Source organism: Giraffa tippelskirchi, chromosome 5 (genome assembly GCF_054371585.1).
Source record: "Giraffa tippelskirchi isolate mGirTip1 chromosome 5, T2T-mGirTip1v1.2.pri, whole genome shotgun sequence".
NCBI lineage: Eukaryota > Metazoa > Chordata > Mammalia > Artiodactyla > Giraffidae > Giraffa > Giraffa tippelskirchi.
Window position 1 is genome coordinate 177509642 of NC_137279.1, and position 19738 is coordinate 177529379.

Genomic DNA, 19738 nt, shown 5'->3' on the forward strand with positions numbered 1-19738 from the left:
ATACGGACCTTTGTCGGCAAAGTGATGTCTCTGCTTTTTAATACACTGTCTAGGTTTGTCATAGCTTTCCTTCCAAGGATTAAGTGTCTCTTAATTTCATGTCTGCTGTCAAGAAATTCCTTGAGCAGGAAACAAATCTTTCATGCCACCCCTGGGGTTGAAGTTCAAATGTGAACCCTCAAGCAAGAGAGAATCTGTCTCTTACATTCTCTTCAAGATTTCAAATCCTTTCCAAAGAGGAGGGTGTTTTAAAAGTCATAAGGCTGGGTCCCTGCAGGTCTTGGAAGATGGCAAAATGGAGTTTGGAGTGGGTAGGACAGTCAAAGCAAGGTTGTGAAACTGAGGATGGACTCAAGATTTGAACACATTTCCAGTTCTGTTTATCTCATGGCAAATAGCACACTGGTTTAGGGTTCTGTTGTTAGTTTTTGTTTTAAAATTGTGATGCATGCATATAACACACCCCTCTGATCCCCTGGTGTTACAGAATGGCAACCATAGGACATATTAATATTACTATTAATTAGGAATGCAGTTAGGATGGTTTTGGTAGGGATTTTTGTTTGCTGTTTTTGCCTCTGTCCCACCCACTTTCCTACAGGTTACCAGCTACTCAGCAACTGAACAAGAGAAATTAGGTAAATGAGAAAGGCCCTCTACCTTATAAATTAAGGGTGAAGGTGAAAGTAGGCAGGATCCCCTGGATCCCCTGGAATAACGACAATCCCCAAACCCTCCATGAGAAGGTATTTTTGAAACACAACCTGGGTCACCATGCCCAGGGTGATGCAGAGCCACAGGCTGAACCAGAACTGCCTGAAATTTAATAAGAGGAGATTGCCACAGCCCCATCTTCCTAGATTCAGATAGTTTATTAAATGTTCAGAGTTTAGGCTCTAATATCAGTCTGGAATCAAGACCTGCTTCTGCTATTTCCTCCCTGTGTGACCTTAGACAGGCTAGTATACGCCTTCAAGAGCCCTCCCATTCACACATGAAGTGGAATTAATACTAGTATCCACCTTGTAGATACGGCTATTGTGAGGATTCATAGAAAACACTGGTGAAATGATTTGCACCAGATACTAAGAATAAAAAAGCAAATGAAGTCCATTCATCTAATTGTTACTCTGAGTAATTAGGGCAGGTGAGGTGGCTTCAGGAAGGGAGTCAGAGAGAATGATATCAGAAACAGGACTTTCATTTTCTGGTCATTAGAGAAATGCAAATTAAGACCACAGGTAGATATGCTTTGTCTCCCTTCAAATTATCAAATATTAGGAGGAAAAAATACCCAGAGTTATCACACATGTGGGCAAAATGACTCTCTAATCCATTGCTAAATATCTTTCACAAGGATAATTTAGCAATAAATATCAAAAAGTTTACACATTAATCCAGTAATTTCACCTCCAGAGAAGAGCCCTACAGAAATAAATAAGGATGTGTTTAAGGATTTGATGGTGAGGATTCTTATCACAAAGTTATTTACGAAAAGGAAAAATTGAAGACAACCTAAAAGTCCATTAAAATGGAAATGATTATTTATGGTACATTCTTGCAATGATATACTCTGCACAACCACATGATAGAATAATAGTACTGGGAAGTTTTCAATATAACCCAAACAATAAACTTTAAAAACTATGCATAGGGACTTCCCTGGTAGTCCAGCGGTCAAGAGTCCACCTTGCAATGCCGGGGACACAGGTTCTATTCCTGGCCGGGGAATTAAGATCCCAACCGCAGCTGAGCAACTAAGCCTACGCGCCACAACTAGAGAGCCCGTGCACCACAACTAAAACCCGATGCTGTCAAATAAATAAATATTTTTAAAAAAATTATGCATAGTCTGATGCAATTTTGGGAGAAGATGCTTAGAGAAAAGGCAAGAATGTAGACATTAAGCAGTGGTTATTTCTACGAGCGGGTGAGGAGAACAAAGATGATCTTTACAGTTTTCTCTGTGTGTTTTCTAAATTATCCACCTTGAACATGTGTAACCGTGATTATCAGGAAATAAATCTATTAAAAGAAGCAGTAGGAGGATGACCAGGAAGGAAAGGAGAAAAAGGAGAAGAAATAGAGCTCACTTTGGGCAAAGGAACACACAGTCCAGGAGGCACCTCTCTCATTCTTGGTATTGGTAATTTGTGTCTCTTTTTTCTTGATCAGTCTGACTAGAAGTTCATCAATTATATTGATCTCAATGAGTCATCTTTTGGTTTCACTGATTTTCTCTAATGTTTTTCTGCTTCTTATTGTATTAGTTTTTGCTCAGATCTTTATTAATTTCTTTCTTCTGCTTACTTTGAATTTAATTTGCTCTTCTTTCCTTGTTGCTTAGGTCAATGATCCGTGATCTTCTTTCCTAATATTATCATTTAATACAATACAGATGACTATATTACTCATCTTTTTTAATATAGTCATTAGTCATTTAGTCACAAATTTCTCCTTAGGAATTGCTTTAGCGACATCCAACAAATCTTGATATGCAGTGGTTTTCATTTTCGTTACAGTCAAAATACATTCTACACTTCTGATTAAATTCAGGCATCCATGGACCCAGTATACATGGAAGAACTAGGTGGAGAGAGGCATTTTAGGGTAACAGTGAAGCACTAGGGCTCGAGCCTGAATCACCACTTACCAACCAATTGTTTAAGCAGAACTTCTAAGTCTCAGTCTCTGTCTTTGTGAAATTGTGAATAAAGACAGTACTCATTTCAAAAAGTAAAAAAAAAAAGTGTTCTGATTTCCTTTTAATTTCTTCTTTGAATTAAATGTTTTATCTAGTTTCCAAATATTTGAAATTTTTTGAGATAACTTTCTGCTATTAGTTTCTTTTTTCCCTTTAGCTCAAGTCTAATAGAAACTACAAAAGATTAAAAGTGATACCCTACTATTATAAACCCTACTACTGACACATCAGTTGGCCTGCCCCATAACACAGCTCAGGTCATTCCCTCCAGGGGAAGAGAGGCTTGCCTCCCCATTCTCTGCAGGAAAGGCCTGTCCTGTCCCATACCATATCTACAATGAGTGTAAGGTCTTGGTTTTAAGCATGGCAATAGGACAAAGGAGGTTTTGTTCTCAAGGCCCTCTACTGCACACTGGCCCTAAAATGGCCCAGGGCTCAGTTCTACTTAGAGAAATATTCTTTGCTCTTCTGGACATCAGACTTAATGGTTATTACTGCCAGGCTTCCAGCCAGCTGGGCACATGTGTGTCAATAAACTGAAAGGCCTGAACTGGTCTCAATGTCTCATCCAGAGTGGCCAACAGTAAGGTCGTTGGTGGTGATCTTTCAAAGGATACCTTTATCATCAATAGTAAAAAGGGTCTGAATGAGATGCCTTCATCAGCCTTTATGACCCCATAGTCCTGAGCAATGGTGCGCTTGGGGTCTGATACCACGGGCCCCAGTCCTCCTTGTTTCTTGGGTGTGTTAATCCACGCCGGGTGACAAGAAGTGAGAATCCACAGAAACATCCATCACTTGGCAGTTGAGTTTCTTTGTTTTTTAAATTTATTTATTTTAGGCTGCACTGGGTCTTCGTTGCTTCTCGAGGGCTTTTGCTAGTTGCAGCGAGAAGGGGCTGTTTTCTGTTGTGGTCCTCAGGCTTCTCATTACAGAGGCTTCTCTTGTTGAGGAGCACAGGCTCTAGGGTGCACGGGCTTCTGGAGTTGTGGCATGTGAGCTCAGTAGTTGTAACACATGGGCTTAGTTTCCCCGCAGCACGTAGAATCTTCCCGGACCAGGGATCGAATCCATGTCCCCTTCTTTGGCAGGCAGATTCTTAACCACTGCACCACCAAGAAAGACCAGCAATTGAGTTTCTTAAATTCTTCTGCCCTATTACTGAAAGCAATGATCTCCATGGGGTACACAAAGGTGAAGTCAAGAGGGTAAAAGAAGAACACAGCAAATTTTTCTCTATAGTCAGATAGGCTCATATCTTTGAACTGACCATTTGGCACAACAACTATTGCTTTGAACTGAGGGGCACAGTGCCCAATTTCGGCATTTCCTGAAGACATATTGCTATCAGCAGTTCTCAGGCGGGAAACATGGAGAACAGTCAGGAAGAAGACATGCCTCTGTTATCGATTTCTAGTTTAATGCTATTGGGGCCAGAAAACATACTTCGTATGACTTCAATCCTTTGAAATTTATTTACTTATTTTATAGGCTAGCATATAGTCTATTTTGGGAAATGTTTCATGTGTATTTTGCTGTCATTGGGTAGAATGTGACTCACGTGACATGAGACTTAACATTTTTATTGAAGGTGTGAATTTTATTCCTCATAATCTCACATGAGAAGAGCAGAGAGTAAGCTACTTGACAACATTCCCAAACATCTAAGGTTAAATAAAAAAAACCAAGAGATAAAAGAAAGGCATATGTCCCTAGTGAATTGAGGACTAGAGTCAGATGCTTGCTTTTAGTCTTGGCTTGGGCTCTCTATCTGTATGACTTTGTAACTTGGAGCAAGTCACTTAAACTCTTAGGCCCTGATTTTTCATCTTTAAATTGGGAGATTCACTTTCATTTGCTGAGTTCACTGTCAATTAGGAAGTAACAAGAGGTATGGAAATGTATTTGGCTTTTGATCCAGTAAGAAATATTCTGGAAATCTACTCTAAGGAAAGAATCTGAAATACAGAAGCTTATATGACGTCAGTAGTATTGGTATAACAGTGAAAAACAGGACCATCTATAAGTACATCAATAAGGAAATGACTAAGTTAATTACAGTTCATCAAGCCTATGCTTCAAATGTAAACTAATGATGTGTTAAAAGCAAAAAAAGGAAGGCTTATAAAACATGAGTAGTCATTAATCACTAAGATGGTTAGAAACATGGGTAATTTTTTCTCATCTCTACTTCCCAACTTATTAATGAAGTATAATATATCGATGAACAAATGTGTAACATGAAACTAAATTTAGCAAAAATGAAATGTATTTAATTAAAGAGTTTTGACTAGATAAAGCTTTAAATTCCTTTCCCTAGCTCCATTATGCTATAATCTTACTTCATAAAAGGAAAAACAACATATCAAGAGTGTCTAACTTTCAGTTTTCCATTAGAAATATCCTAATTTGGAAATTTGATACTTCAGACTACAAAATTACTGAGTTAAGAGGGGCATTATTCAAATTCTATTTTTGAGAAGGCCTTCAGTGGGCAGAGCAATGGTAAAGGAAAACCATGATATTCCATGGAAGTTTCCAAGCCAGATGGGGAGAAAAAATCAAAGAAAGTGACTGGAAACTAAAAGATGGTAGAGAGGAAACAGGATAGAAGAAAAAGACTGAAAAAATAAAAGGGTGAACAGATGGTGAGGAAGAGTTTGCCATCATCAGCTGTCTAGATGTTACCTTTGCTGTAAGTCACCTGTAGGACACCAGGTCCCCAAATTGCTATATGTAAAAAAGTATTTTTTCATTGCTATATATGTGATTTTAATTTTTTCTTGTATCCATCCTACTTCAAGGAACTAAAAGTCCTCTCTTCTTACTATCTCCTCTAGTCTTTAAAAGAAAATTTTATTGGAGTATAGTTGATTTATAATGTTGTGTTATTTTCAGGTATACAGCAAAGCGAATCAGGTATACATATATCCACTCTTTTTAATCTTTTCTCATATAGGCCATTATAGAATATTGAGTAGACTTCCCTATGGTATACAACAGGTCCTTATTAGTTGTCTATTTTATATACAGTAGTGTGTATATGGGCTTCCTGATGGCTCAGACAGTCAAGAATCTACCTGCAATGCAGGAGACCCAGGTCTGATCCCTGGGTTGAGAAGAGCTCCTGGAGAAGGAAATGGTAACCTACTCCAGTGTCCTTGCCTAGAGAATCCCGTGGACAGAGGAGCCTGGTGGGCTATAGCCCATGAGGTCACAAAGAGTTGGACACGACTGAAGTGAATGAGCACACACACACAGTGTGTATATATCAGTTCCAACCTACCTCTCCCCCATCCTTACTCTCTGGTAACTGTAAGTTTGTTTTCTACATCTGTGACTCTATTTCTATTTTGTAAATAAATTTATTTTTACCCCCCCATTTTTTAAAGATTCCACATGTAAGCAATATCATATGATATTTGTCTTTCTCTGTCTGACTTGCTTCACTCAGCATGACAATCTCCAGGTCCATCCATGTTGCTGCAAATGGCATTATTTCATTCTTTTTAATGACTGAGGAGGGTTCCTTTCCCTCCACACCCTCTCCAGCATGTATTGTTTGTAGAAAAAATTTTGGATAGTGGCCATTCTGACAAGTGTGAGGTGATACCTCATTGTAGTTTTGATTTGCATTTCTCTAATAATTACTGGTGTTGAACATCTTTTCATGTGCTTTTTGACCATCTGTAGTTCCCTTGTCTTTGGCCTCAAATTCCCTCAGGCTCTGGGAACCCTTCACATTGCCTTCTGGAAATTGGTGGTCCCTGCCCTGACAGGCACCCATGGTCAACCAGCTCCAGCTCACCTCTAGCATAGCCCCATGACATTTCAGCTGTTTTACCTTTTTTATCAAATAAAATGTATTACTTTTTCTATCCTAGTTATTTTATAAAATCTGGAAATTACAAGGGAAACAAATGACCAAAATGTGTGAAATGACCTTCAGGTAATTCTTTTACCTGAAGATAATATAGTTCTTCAAATATTTTTTCTGTGTAGGTATATAACTTTGTTTAAAGTAGGACTATATTCCCTAGAGAAGGGAACGGCAACCCTTTCCAGTATTCTTGCCTGGAGAATTCCATGGACAGAGGAGCCTGGTGGGCTACAGTCCATGGGGTCATAAAGAGTCAGACACGACTGAGCAACCGAGCATAACACATACTGTACATACTGTTTTCATACCCGGCATTTTTACCAAGAACTACATTACGTAGTTTTCTCATACCATCAGATATTCTTTTAATAATTTCAGTATTCCATCATGAATATGCAAGAATTTTTAAAATAATATAATAATTTAAAATAATTTTTAAAATAATATTATAGAATATTCAGGTTTTCCCCAGTGCATTTTTATTATAAGCTTCACTACAACTGACTGTGGATTAAAGGTCTGGTTATAAGGCTTAGTCCTAATCTTAGTTTGGCCCCTGACTATGTGACTTTGTAACTTTAAGGAAATCACAAACTCTTAGGCCTTGAGTTTCCCATCTTTAAAATGATGAGACTTTTAATTTGCACTGCCAAATTACCCTCCAGAGAAGCCATATCAATTTAGCAAAGTGTATGAAATTGTTTTTCCACAATCTTGCCATCACTGGATTTTATTTTTTTTATTCTTTGTCATTTTAATGAGTAAGAAAATGGTATCTCATTAAAAATAATGATGTTTCATTTCAATTTGTACTTCTTTGATTATTCCTTTGTCATTTGGACTTTGTCAGTTACCTGTCTTTATACTTTGTCCATTTTTCTTTTTTTTTTTGTCCATTTTTCTATTTGGACATTTGTCTCTTAAATGGTTTCTTTAACAAGTAAAATTCTTCATATAGTAACAGTTTTTTTTTTTTTTTCTGCTACACATGTTAGAAATATTTTCTCTGACAGGAAATCATTCACACTTAAGTTTGAAACAGTTTAATTTCAAAAACTTCTAAATCAGAAAAAAACACGCAACCAAAGCTCCCTTGATAAGTCCAAGCAGCTTAAGACCCTGCATATATACAGATGTTCCGTCTGAAAGCACACAGCCAGGACCTGGCTAAGAGTAAGAACTAAGTAAGTGTTAGCTGTCATACTTAACAACGATGACAGTAGTACCTAAAGGAGAGTCTTGACAAAGCCCATTCAGTCCCCTTGTCACATGTCCCCTTTTGTGTTCCTCATTTCCCCATTTCCTCCTCTAACGTGTTATTGTGAACATAGAGAAAGGAGATAGCTTCTCCAACGAACCTGAGGATCCTGAGAAAGTCACAGAACTGAAAAGAATGAAGAGAGGGGAGAGGGAGGAGGACTCACCACCTTTGGCGTTGGGGGCCCTTTGTCCCTCACTGGCTGCACTGGAGTCTCTAAGCTGGGAACATCCTCTGCCCATTCAGGGAGACCAGGCATCAGGCAGGAGCAGCAGGAAGGACTCCAGAGGTGGGCCTGGGAAAAGTTTGTCTTTTATTCTAAGGCCTGAAGCTCTCAGCCAGAGCTCCCTTGCCACCGAGACTCTCTTCCAGCTGTACCTAAGCACCAACAAGCCACGCCCTGCCTGCCTGCCCCTGATAAAAGAGCAAAGAGAAGGTTCCTAAAAGCAGGGAAGCCTCTCAGCATCGCCGGGTAAGGGACCTCTGCCCCTCTGCTCCTTCTCCCATTCAAGCTAACGGCATGCTGATTGCTTTGATACATTTTGCTCCTATCACACCCATACTGAAAAGCTTGCTCCTCTTTACTTTCCAAATCAGAGTCAAATTGAAGACTGCTTTCAGACACCCACCAATTAGCCACCTTCTTTAACTCACTACTTTTATCTCCAGCTGCACTCTGACATGTGCTTCCTGACAAACCTGCTGACTATCCCCCAATATGTGATAAACCCTTTCCTGCCTATCTTGCTCCCAGAACATCCATAATTTTATGTTCATAATATACATAATTGTATTCTTACCCACGCATTATATACTTTTATGTATTTTTGAACTTTACAAAGATGGAGCACGTTGTACATGAGTTCCTATGATATCCTTTTTTCACTCCACATTAGTTTCTGAGTCTAGTAACACCTATGGTAGCACACACCATGTCCCCTCAGCCCACTCAATTTCAGAGTAGCTGAGTGAGACTTGCAGGCAAGCTGCCAGCATTCCACCTCCCAGGCCATAGCAGTTCTTTGCCTACCGAACTGGGAGTCTTCACAAACTTGAGAAGGCTGTTCAGCCTGTGCGTAGCTTAGGAGTTCAGAAAAGTTAATGCCTCAGGGGTCAAGGGGGCTTGGACGGTCAGGGATGAAAGTCAGTGGAAAATGGTTCAGCCCCACAAATCTCCAGAGGAACAGTTCTAAGCTGTATTCTACACAATTCCTCAGGGAGTTCCCAGCAGGAAGGAGGACAATCCCCACCGTCATCAGTAACTCAGTAATGCACATATTATTGGTTTGTCTTCCTTTTCTTCTCACTCACCATTTCTGATTCCTGGGATCACCACCTAAATACACTCTTGAACTGCAGAATTTGTCTCGCACCCTGGTTTTGTGGAGCACAAATTAAGACAGTGAAATCTATCCCTACTGATTGATAGAGCTTTAGTATGTTCATCCAACACTGTGGTGTGTGTGGGGGGTGTGTGTGTGGTCAGTCGTGTCTGACTCTTTGCAACCCCATGGACTGTAACCTGCCAGGCTCTTCTGTTCATGGAATTTTCCAGGCAAGAATTCTGGAAGAGGTTGCCATTTCCTTCTCCAGGGGATCTTCCCAACCCAGGGATTGAACCCAAGTCTCTTGCATCTCCTGCATGGCAGGAAGATTCTTTAGCCACTGTATCACCTGGGAAGCCCTTCTGTGTGGTAGATCATTGTATTTAATACGAGTATACCAACAGTCTACCCATTTCCTCCTTGATAAAAGTGAGGGTTATTTCTGGGCTTTTGCTTTTACAATAGTGCTGCAATGAACATTCTTGACCTACGTTACCCAGTTTATATTTGCAACAGTTTCTCTGGGACAGCAGTTCTCAATGTGGATCCATGAATTCTGAGAGTCCCTGAGATCCTTTCAGGGGACCCCTGGGCGATCATGTTCACTGAGCCATCATTTGTCTTTTTCAAGGTGTTGACATTTTCCATGAACCTGCAAAAGCAATGATGGGTAAAACTGACGACATCTTAGTACAATCAAGGAAGTGGCACCAAACTGCAGTAGAAGTTGCTGATTTTATTGAAGCTCAACCACTGAGTACATATCTTTTAAATATTCAGTGTGTTAAAATGGAAGTAGACTTAAGCAGTTCTGCTGCGTATCAAGATACAATGACTTTCTCCAGGAAAAGCACATAAATGATGACTTGTGAGCTGAACTAGCTCTTTACTCATGAACTTCATTCCTACCAAAAAGTACAACCAACAGACAAACTATGATTATTCAGACTTGGGGACTCAGCAGTTGTTTTCTCTAAAAGGAACAAAAGGCACCCGTCACTTCAAGGAAAACAACTGACAGCATTTGTTGCCAAAGAGATTTGATATTTTGGTTGGAAATTAGAAGTTTGGAAAACTTTCATCTGCTACTGTGAGCTTAATGGTTTCCCACTAAAAGAAGATTTTCCTGATGAGATTGGTAGTGACATTAATGAATATGAAATGTGTCAACATTTGAAAGATCTGCATAATTCAGTGAACCAGTAAATTCAAATCGACTAATACATGTGTTGACAACCATGCATGAGTAAAAGATCCACCAAAATTCAAGATAATCTAGTGTATTTTACTGTAACAGAGTATGAAAAAATCATTGGTATATAATATATTTGAAAGTTGCTAAAAGAGTAGATCAAACCAGTTAATCCTAAAGGAAATGAACCCTGAATATTCATCAGAAGGACTGATGCTGAAGCTGAAGCTCCAATACTTTGGCCACTTGATGTGAAGAGCCAACTCATTGGAAAAGACTCTGATGCTGGGAAAGGTTGAGGGTAGGAGGAGAAGGGGGTGATAGAGGGTGAGATGGTTGGATGGCATCACTGACTCAAAGAACATGAGTCTGAGCAAATTCGGGGAGATAGTGAAGGTCAGGGAAGCCTAGAGTGCTGCAGCCCTTGGGGTCTCAAAGAGTCAGACACGACTTAGTGACTGAACAACAAAAGAGTAGATCTTAAATGCTCTCACCACAAAAAAGAAATGGTAATTATGTGATGTGCTGGTGGTGGTAGCTACCTTTATGATGGTAATCAGATTGCAATCTGCAAGTGTGTCAAATCAACCTATTGTACACCTCAAACTTATACAATATTATAAACTTACACAATTATATCTCAGTAAAAACAGGTGAGGAAAGATAGGAAAAGTTCACTGATATAGTTTTAGATTCTATGCTGCAATAACTTTTAAGAAACTACCACTTGTCAAGTTTCTTCTAGCATCAAAGGAAAAAAATCCACAATTATCTGAGGTGATTGAAATGCTCCTTTTCCAGAGAACCCTCCTATACTGTTGGTGGGAATGTAAACTGGTGTAGCCACTATGAAAAACAGCCCAGAGTTTCCTTAAAAGGGTAAAAAATAAAGTTGCCATATGATCCAGCAATCCCACTCCTGGGCACATATCCAGAGAAAACTATAATTAAAAAAGATATATGCACCTCAGTGTTCAAAGCAGCACTATTTACAATAGCCAAGACATGGAAGCAACCTGAATGTCCACCAATGGATGAAAGGATAAAGTAGATGAACACACACAATGGAATACTACTCATCCATTAAAATGAATGACATAATGCCATTTGGAGCAACATGGATGGACCTATAGATTATCATACCAGATGAAGTGAGTCAGAAAGAGAAAGACAAATGCCATATGATATTACTTATATGTGGAATCTAAAATATGACACAAATGAACTTATTTACAAAACAGAAACATAATCACAGACATAGAGAACAAAGTTATGGTTAACAAAGGGAAAGGGATGTAAGGAAGGAATAAATAAGGAGTTTGGAATTAGCAGATACAAAATACTATATATAAAATAGATAAACAACAAGGACCTACTGTATAGCACAGGGGCCTAGAGTCAATATGCTGTAATAAATCATAGTGAAAAAAATATAAAAAAAGAATAAATATATATTTATACATATAACTGACTCACTCTGCTATATACTAGAAACTAATACAACTCTGGAAATCAACTACTTCAATTTAAAAAAAAATTTTTTTTAAAGAAAAAGAAAAATATCCACATATAAGTGGACCTGGGCAATTCAAACCATCATTGTTCAAGGGTCAACTGTACATGAACTTCCTGATTGAATGCAGTAGCCTGTATGAGGATACAGCTGACTTCTATTAAGCCAGACACATAAAAAGATTTACAGAAACAGAAAACAAGTCCATCTTTCTCACTAACTTTATTTATGTCAAACATGTTATGCTCGTGTTTTCTTCTAGGAGTTTTAAGGATTTGGGTCTTATATTTAGGCATTTAATCCATTTTGAGTTTTCGTGTATAGTGTTACGGAGTGTTCTAATTTCATTGTTTTACATGTAGCCATCCAGTATTCCCAGCATAAGTTATTGAAGACACTGTCCTTTCTCCATTGTATATTCTTACCTCCTTTGTTGTAGATTAATTGGCCATAAGTGCATGGGTTTATTTCTGGGCTCTGTATAATGATTGATTGATCCGTGTGTCTATTTTTGTGCCTATACCATACTATTTTGATTACTGCAGCTTTGTAGTGTAGTCTAAAGTCAGAGAGCATAATTCCTCCAGGTCTGTTCTTCTTTCTCAATATTGTTTTCACTATTCAGGCTCTTTTTTGTATCCATGCAAATTTTAAAATTACTTTAGTTCTGTGAAAAATGCTCTTGGTATTGTGATAGGGATTGCACTGAATCTAGATTGCCTTTGACAGTATGGTCATTTTAACAACAGTAATTCTTCCAGTCCATGAACATGGTTCATCTTTCCATTTGTTTGTGTCTTCAATTCCTTCCATCAGTGTTCTATAATTTTTCAAGGACAGGCCTTTACCTCCTTAGGTGAGTTTATCATCTTAACTATTTTTTAAGTGTGCAGTGCTGTGGTATTAACTATTTACACACTATTGTGCAGCTGATCTCTAGGACATTTTCATCTTGCAAAACTGAAATTTTGCAATGGTGGCAATCACCATTCTACTTTTTTAAGAATTTGACTACTTTAGCTATCTCACAAAAACAGAATCAAGCATTATTTGTCCTTTTGAGGGGTTATGCTCAGTATCAAGGCTTTTGCTGTGCAGCGATAAACTGGCTTCCCAAAAGGTTGTGATAATTTACATTTTGACTGAAAGTGTATGAGTGTCCATCAGGCTATACTTTTACTGCTGCTTAGAATCCCCCTTTTGTTTCGATTCTTGCCTAGTACTTGAAGGAACAACAGGAGTGGACATGCCTGGGATTTCCCAGGCAAGAATACTGGAGTGGATTGCCATTTCTTTCCCCAGGAGGTCTCGCTGACCCTGAGATGGAACCTACAACTCCCGCACTGCAGGCCGATTCTTTACCGCTGAGCCATCATCGAAGCCCCAAATTACTGTAAATAGTTATAAAAATGTAATTTAAAAAAAGTAACTAAAATTATCGATTGTCAGTGAACTTGAGCGTTTCTCTTCGTTTATATTGGCTACTTATACTTCTGTCAGGATTTCCTTTCTTCAAAGCATCCTAGTAAACGGAGTCTTACTTGATCTTCCTAACAAGTTTACGAATCCAGAAGACAGCAATCACCATCCCTCAACGAGTTACAATTCTAGCCCCAGGTTTCAGATCTCTCCCTTCAAAGCCTAGCAGCTGTCCCAGGAAAAATTCCCCAGGAAAAGTTTCAGCGACAGGTACCCAACCACCCCAGCTCCAGCTCCAGCTCCAGCTCCAGCTCCAGCTCCAGCTCCAGCTCCAGCTCCTGCGCCTGAGCTTTCTGCGCCCGCGCAAGCAGGCCTGTGGGCGGGGCCTCGCCCCGCCGGCCCGCCCCCTTTTCCTTGCCCCGCCCCCAGGCCCCGCCCAATCCGAGGCGCGGCAGGCTCAGAAGCTAGGCCCGGAGGTAGGGGAAGGTGAGGGTCCACGCGTGGGGCTTTGTTCGCGGCTCACCGGGGCTGGAGTCCTGAGGCCGGGAAGGAAAGGCGCCGAGTCCCGAGCGCCGCCCGCCTCCCGCCGCCATTTTGTACCGGGAGAGGGCGGTGGCGGCGGGAGGGGAGCTCCCCTGGGGCCGGACTTGGGCCCCGGGCGGGGCGGTGGCGGAGGGCGGGCCCGGCAGGCTGTTACCGTCTGGGAGGACAGAGGTGGGCTCCCGACATGGGCGGCCGCGTGATGCTCGGGCTCCCCGGAGCCCCGCTTCGAGACTTCGGCTGGCCGGTCTCTCCGGGCCGCGGTGTCCGGCAGTGCCACGCTGGATGCAGCCCGCGACAGTGTAGGAAACCGTTCACTGGGCTCTTCGCGTTTGGTGCTCATACCGCAGCTGGTGGGAGGGGCCAGGGAATGGACCGTTGTTCTCTTGTGCAGATGGGGAAAACTAAGGCTCGGAGTGGGGATGAGATTTGCCTAGAGACACTCAGTGAGGTGGTGGCAGTAGGACTCAGGTCTTATTCCTCCAAAGCAGCGCCCTTTCCTCCGGGCCCCTCTGCCTCACCTGCCAAAGGAAGGAGCTGAGGTAGGGCCTAAGTTTCTGGAAGTTCGTTCGTTCGTTCTTTGTTTTTAGATCAGCCTTCCTCTGTACCATCTAGGTTAGCGCTGACTAAGAAGTATACGGAAATCAAGTCATGGATCCACCTGCACGTAAAGAAAAGCCCAAAGTTAAAGAGCCTGTCAGCAGAATCGAGAAGGCCAAGCAGAAATCAGCCCAGCAGGAGCTGAAGCAGAGACAGAGAGCAGAGGTGAGAGTGAGGAGGGCCCGTGTACCTGTAGTTTGCTGGAAATGATGGTGGAATAGGGAGAGCGGAGAACCGTATAGGGGAGCCCCGCCTGCCTCCAGCCAAAAACAGGGTTCTCCCAGGTGTCCAGAGGAGATCACTGAGGACCAGATGGTGAGGTGGCAGGCCAGAGTCACACGCCAAGTGTCAGGGCCCCCACCCCCACCCCGACCCTGACTAGTCCCGGGTGGTCTCCAGATGACCCCTGGTGCAGAGCTTTTGTGGTAGGGTCCTGAGGGAAGGAAGAAAGGAGAAAGAGAAGGGCCGTGTGAGGGAGGGTCCTGTAAGGGAGTCCAAGAACAAGTGTCAGACACCCTAGCACAGATACCCTGGATTTGGGCTGGAGAGTAGCTGCTCCTAATTCAGAAGTAGAGGCCCAAGCTCTACACTCACCACTGTATTCCTTTGTTCAGTCTGCCCTTAAAAGTCTATTTGACTGTTTACATGAATATTTTACTTTAGTATTTAATATCAGGAAAAAGCTTACTCTGGTCTTTTTCCTCTATTTCGTTTCTTTCTTTCTTTCTTTAAAATTTCAAAATACAGGAAAACAAAATATTATAACAAACACCTGGGTACTCAGCACCCCAGATTGGCAGTGTTTAACATTTTGTCATATTTGCATGTAGTCTTTTTTAAGATAAATAAAAATTACCTGTAAATTTGAAATCCCCTTTCTCCATTTCCTGTCTTATGCCATTTTTCCCCTCAATGGACAACCATGATTTTTTTTAATACTTTTACACTCAAATATATTAGTAGATATTCTTGAACAATATAAAATTTTTTGTTTTAGAATCTTAAACTACCTGCATATGTTTTATTTTGCATTACGTTTTTTAGAATTATTCATGTTAATGTAAGAATCTAGTTTATTCCTCATCACTGTTTATAATAATCTACTTTGTGAATCCACTTAGTATATTTACCCTGTCTTCCAGTGATGAATGTTTAAATGATTGATAGGGGTTTTTTTTGCTGTTACAAACAGTGCTGTAGTGAAAATCCTTTGGATGTCTCCTTTGACTCCTGTACTGGAATTCCTATAGGGCGAATATAACTAGAAGTAGAATTATGACGTACATTTTCAAATTTATTAGATGTTGCCAAATTGTTTTCAAAGAGATTATACAAATTTGTACCCATATTAGCAGGGTAAGAGGGTTCTCATCCCTCACCTCTTTTTCAGTGCTTAATAGTGTCAGACCTTAAATTTTTGTTAATCTGATCCAATCACTAACAATGTTGAACTGCAACTACATGCTAGGCACTGTTGCGGGCATGGAGGAGTCCCTGCCTCTGTGGAGCTTGCATTCAGTGAGGAAGGCCATCATAATGAGTAAATTTAATAGTGTGTTTGAAGTTAATCTATAAGCTGAAATCTGCCTTTGTATTAAGTCAGACCATCTGAGAGCTGTGGACCTGGCTTCCAACAGATTGTTCCCACTTTACTTCATCTCCGCACCCCACCTGGACCCAGGCCCCCAGATGATTTTACTGCATTGCACTTTGGTGAAAGTTGGAGAACCGCTATAAGAAACAGCCCTAGGAAACTGGCCTTTGTGCACACTGCAGTGATAGATGTTATTGTTCATGTGCTCACTGACACCCTGTTGGTGAGGTTTCACGGGTTACACTTACTTGTCTGACCTCAAATCCCAGCTCCTCCGTAAGTTCCAGTTCTTCCCAGGTCAACTTGGGAAAGATACCTAACATCTCTGAACCTTGGTTCTTCAGTTCCACCTTGGTAAAATGAGGATGATGACATCAGTCACATGAGTTTGTTGTAAGCAGAAATGCTGTATCTAAAGCATGTAGTACAGTGCCTGCCCCAGAGAAAGCACTCGAAAATGGCAGTGATGGTTACCACGAGTCCCTGTGCTTTTATTGTGCTCAGTCTAAGTTGAATTGTGCTGACTTGCTAAGCTGTCATATTGGACTTGCACTGTTGTAGCAGCTGGCACTTGTTGAGCTCCTCAGATGTGCCAGGCACATGCCTGACCACATGTAATCTTCATACTGGTGTGTATTACTGTTGCTCCCACTTTGACCTTTGTAAATCCTTCCTGGAATAAAGATGGGAGATCTAACATACGTGACCTTGTGAGGTAGGAGGCATTATTCTCATTTAAAGTGAGGTATGGTGACCAGAATCCCTAGGTGGTGATGGACTGTGGGGCAGGCCTGCCATCCAAACAGGTCTCTTGACATTCTCCCCTGCTTCCAGCTTTGCCCCACAGCTGCTGGTTCATCTGTGTGGCCTGGAATGCAACCTCCTAAGATAAGAATGTGACAGGAGCCCATGTAGGGAGGCAGAAACACAGTTTCCATTCAGTTTTGCATAGATGCCACATTCCAGGAAGTGAGATGAGAAGGAGAGATGAGAGGGGAGAATGGAAACAGGCCCATTTGGCGGTTGAAGCAACATTTGGAACTTTTGATGACCCTTTCTTTCTTGAAAGTATTTCATTCCTTGGCTTGGACCCTTGACCCATTTTAAGACTTCTTTCTCTGCTTAGTATAAATATACACTTAATACATAATAATATATATAATACATATAAATAATATATATAAAATGTATTTTTACTCTTAAAGATGAATAAAACAAACACCCTACCACCCAACTACAGAAATAGAACATGACCATACATTAGAAGCTCCTCAGGCCTCACTCTGCCGTATCTCCAACCTTCCCACGAGCAGTACCCGTACCCTCAGTCCTTAATTTTATGCTAATCACTCCCTTGCTGTTCTGTATTAATTTACTGTTTCTGCGTGTACTCCTAAATAATACTGTATAGCATAACAGTGTATCGTCTAGTTTTGCATGTTTCTAAACTTGATGTATGCTACCGTATTCCATGACTGGCCCTGTTCACTGAGCATTTTTTTTTAACCATTCAAATTTATTTATTTGTGTTTGTTAAACATACATAAAACGTGACCATTTTAACCATGCTTTTTGAATCATTTCAGTTGTTTGAAACTGTTTTCATCACTGTGTAGAGTTCTATTTTCCTTGAAGGTTGTAGAATCATACCACAATTTTTAAAAATTGGGGGAAAAAAGATTGTAGGATTATTCAAGCTTTCTGTTTAGTCAGTTTTGGTCATTTTACTCTTCCTCGGAATTTGTATCATTTAAGTTTTCAAACTTATTGACACAAAGTTCGTAAATTTTAATTTATACTCTGGCTTCCCTGGTGACTCAGACAGTGAAGAATCTTCCTGCAATTACAGGAGACCCAGCTTTGATCCCTGAGTCGGGAGGATCCCCTAGAGAAGGGAATAGCTACTCACTCCAGTATTCTTGTCTGGGGAGTTCCACGGTCAAAGGAACCTGGCAAGCTACAGTTCATGGGGTTGCAAAGAGTTGGATACGACTGAGCAACTAACACACATGTATCAGTAATTATGACTTCTTTTTAATTCTGATAATATTCATGCAGCCTCCCTTTTATCTTGACAAGTCTCAGAGGTTTGCAGTTTTCTTTAGAATTTTCAAAGAACCATCTTGCAGTTTTAGTGATCCTCTCTGTTGTCCATTTGGTTGCCTTTTCATTAATTTCTGCTCTTATTTTATATTTTCTATTTGTCTCACTTCTCAGGGTTTTTTCCCTTCTCTTCTTTTTGATTATTCAGATTTTATCCCCTACACACAACATGGCCCTTTTCTTCTTCTATACAAATTTGGAAGTTTTACATTGTTTCTGGTTCCTTGGTGGACTGATTAATTACTGCAAGGTGAAGCAATCAGGTAGATACCCTGCCTTTCACCTTGGAATGGCTCTTGCAGTTTTCTTCTCCCTCCACTGCCTGCCCTGGGTCACGTTCCTACTACCTCCTACCTGGACTGTTGTAACAGATGTCTTCTAAGTGCCTGTGATCTCTCCTCCCTGACTGCATCCCTCACATGGTCTTCAGTTTTCTTTCTCAAAGCACAGATATAATCAGGTTTCTTCCCTGCACACTTCTCTCTCCAGAGTCGGCCAGATAAAGTCCAGATTACTTGGTGTGGCATTTAAGAGCCTAACATACCTTTCTTTCTTTCTCCAGCTCCCCAGCCTTTCGTATTTAGCATAGTTGAACTTTCCAGAACTAATGCTGTGCTTTTACATTATTTAATCATAATATCCATTGTCCTATCACTTAGGTCCTTTCCCCAGTCTCTACCTGTTTAAATCCTGTGTGTGTTAGTCTCTTAGTTGTGTCTTGACTCTTTGCAAGCCTGTGGACTGTAGCCCGCCAGGCTCCTCTGTCCGTGGGGATTCTCCAGGCAGTAATACTGGAGTGGGTTGCCATTTCCTTCTCCAGGGGGTCTTCCTGACCCAGGGATCGAACCCAGGTCTCCTGCATGGCAGGCAGATTCTTTACCATCTGAGCTATAGGGAAATCCCACCAATCCTTTTTTTGGGGGGGGGTCGGCTATGCGGGCTCTTCATTGAAGTATGCAGGCTTTTCTCTAGTGCTGTGTGACTTCTCTTGTTACGGAGCATGGACTCTGGAGTGAACAGGCTCAGTAGTTGCAGTGTATGGGCTTAGTTGCCCCGCATGCGGCATCTTAACTTCCTAACCAGGGATCGAACCAAATCCCCTGCATTGGAAGGTAGGTTCTTAACTACTGGACCACCAGGGAAATCCCCTACCAGGCCTTTCAAGGCCAGGTCAAGCACCTGCCTCACTGCTGCTTTCCTGATTCCCCAGTGGAGCTAATGTTTGCCTCTCCGGTTGCTTTATCACTGCCCCTGCATTACTGATGCAGTTCTGGCATTTTCAAATGACACAGCCTGTGGTGTCTGAAGACAGGTTGAGCAGCTCCTCCATTGTTAACTTATCTTTTTCTCCCATTCAGATCTATGCCCTCAACAGAGTTATGACAGAACTGGAGCAGCAGCAGTTTGATGAATTCTGTAAACAGATGCAACCTCCTGGAGAGTGAACCACTGTGTTCACACTAGATGGGACCCTGGAAGCTTTGTTTATGAGCGTGTTACCAGTTTTAAGCTGAGATGGCCCATTTGGAGCCTTACACAGCTAGACAAGAAGAGATTTGTGTTATTCCTGAAACTGGATAAATCAGAACTTCCTGTATGTAACTTGCTTC

The 19738-nt window shown here is 41.1% G+C and overlaps 3 protein-coding genes and 1 pseudogene across 6 annotated transcripts in view; 1 reads left to right on the forward strand and 3 right to left on the reverse strand.

Moving 5' to 3' along the window:
• The window catches only part of ERMAP (erythroblast membrane associated protein (Scianna blood group)), a 27199-nt gene extending 13075 nt beyond the window's left edge, over positions 1 to 14124 (reverse strand). Inside the window, exon 1 of the mRNA XM_081492248.1 lies at positions 13815 to 14124. Within this exon, the coding sequence (XP_081348374.1) occupies positions 13815 to 13884 (70 nt within the window). The 5' untranslated portion in view covers positions 13885 to 14124. The remainder of the gene's footprint in view (positions 1 to 13814) is intronic.
• On the reverse strand, positions 3146 to 4055 carry LOC145506838 (peroxiredoxin-1-like; annotated as a pseudogene).
• SVBP (small vasohibin binding protein) lies at positions 13730 to 19673 on the forward strand. 3 transcript variants are annotated; one of them, XM_081492263.1, is made up of 3 exons: positions 13730 to 14133; positions 14447 to 14596; positions 19487 to 19673. In XM_081492263.1, the coding sequence occupies exons 2-3, from the start codon at positions 14483 to 14485 to the stop codon at positions 19571 to 19573; spliced, it is 201 nt and encodes a 66-aa protein (XP_081348389.1). In that variant the 5' UTR covers positions 13730 to 14133; positions 14447 to 14482; the 3' UTR covers positions 19574 to 19673. The 3 variants fall into 3 exon arrangements, with proteins under 3 accessions (XP_081348389.1, XP_081348387.1, XP_081348388.1); XM_081492261.1 differs by having other exon boundaries at positions 13730 to 13777; XM_081492262.1 differs by having other exon boundaries at positions 13730 to 13767.
• The window catches only part of TMEM269 (transmembrane protein 269), a 23995-nt gene continuing 20746 nt past the window's right edge, over positions 16490 to 19738 (reverse strand). For both annotated transcript variants that reach the window (XM_081492255.1, XM_081492252.1), the window contains one exon: positions 16490 to 16698. In XM_081492255.1, coding sequence (XP_081348381.1) covers positions 16562 to 16698 — 137 coding nt within the window. In that variant the 3' untranslated portion in view covers positions 16490 to 16561. The remainder of the gene's footprint in view (positions 16699 to 19738) is intronic.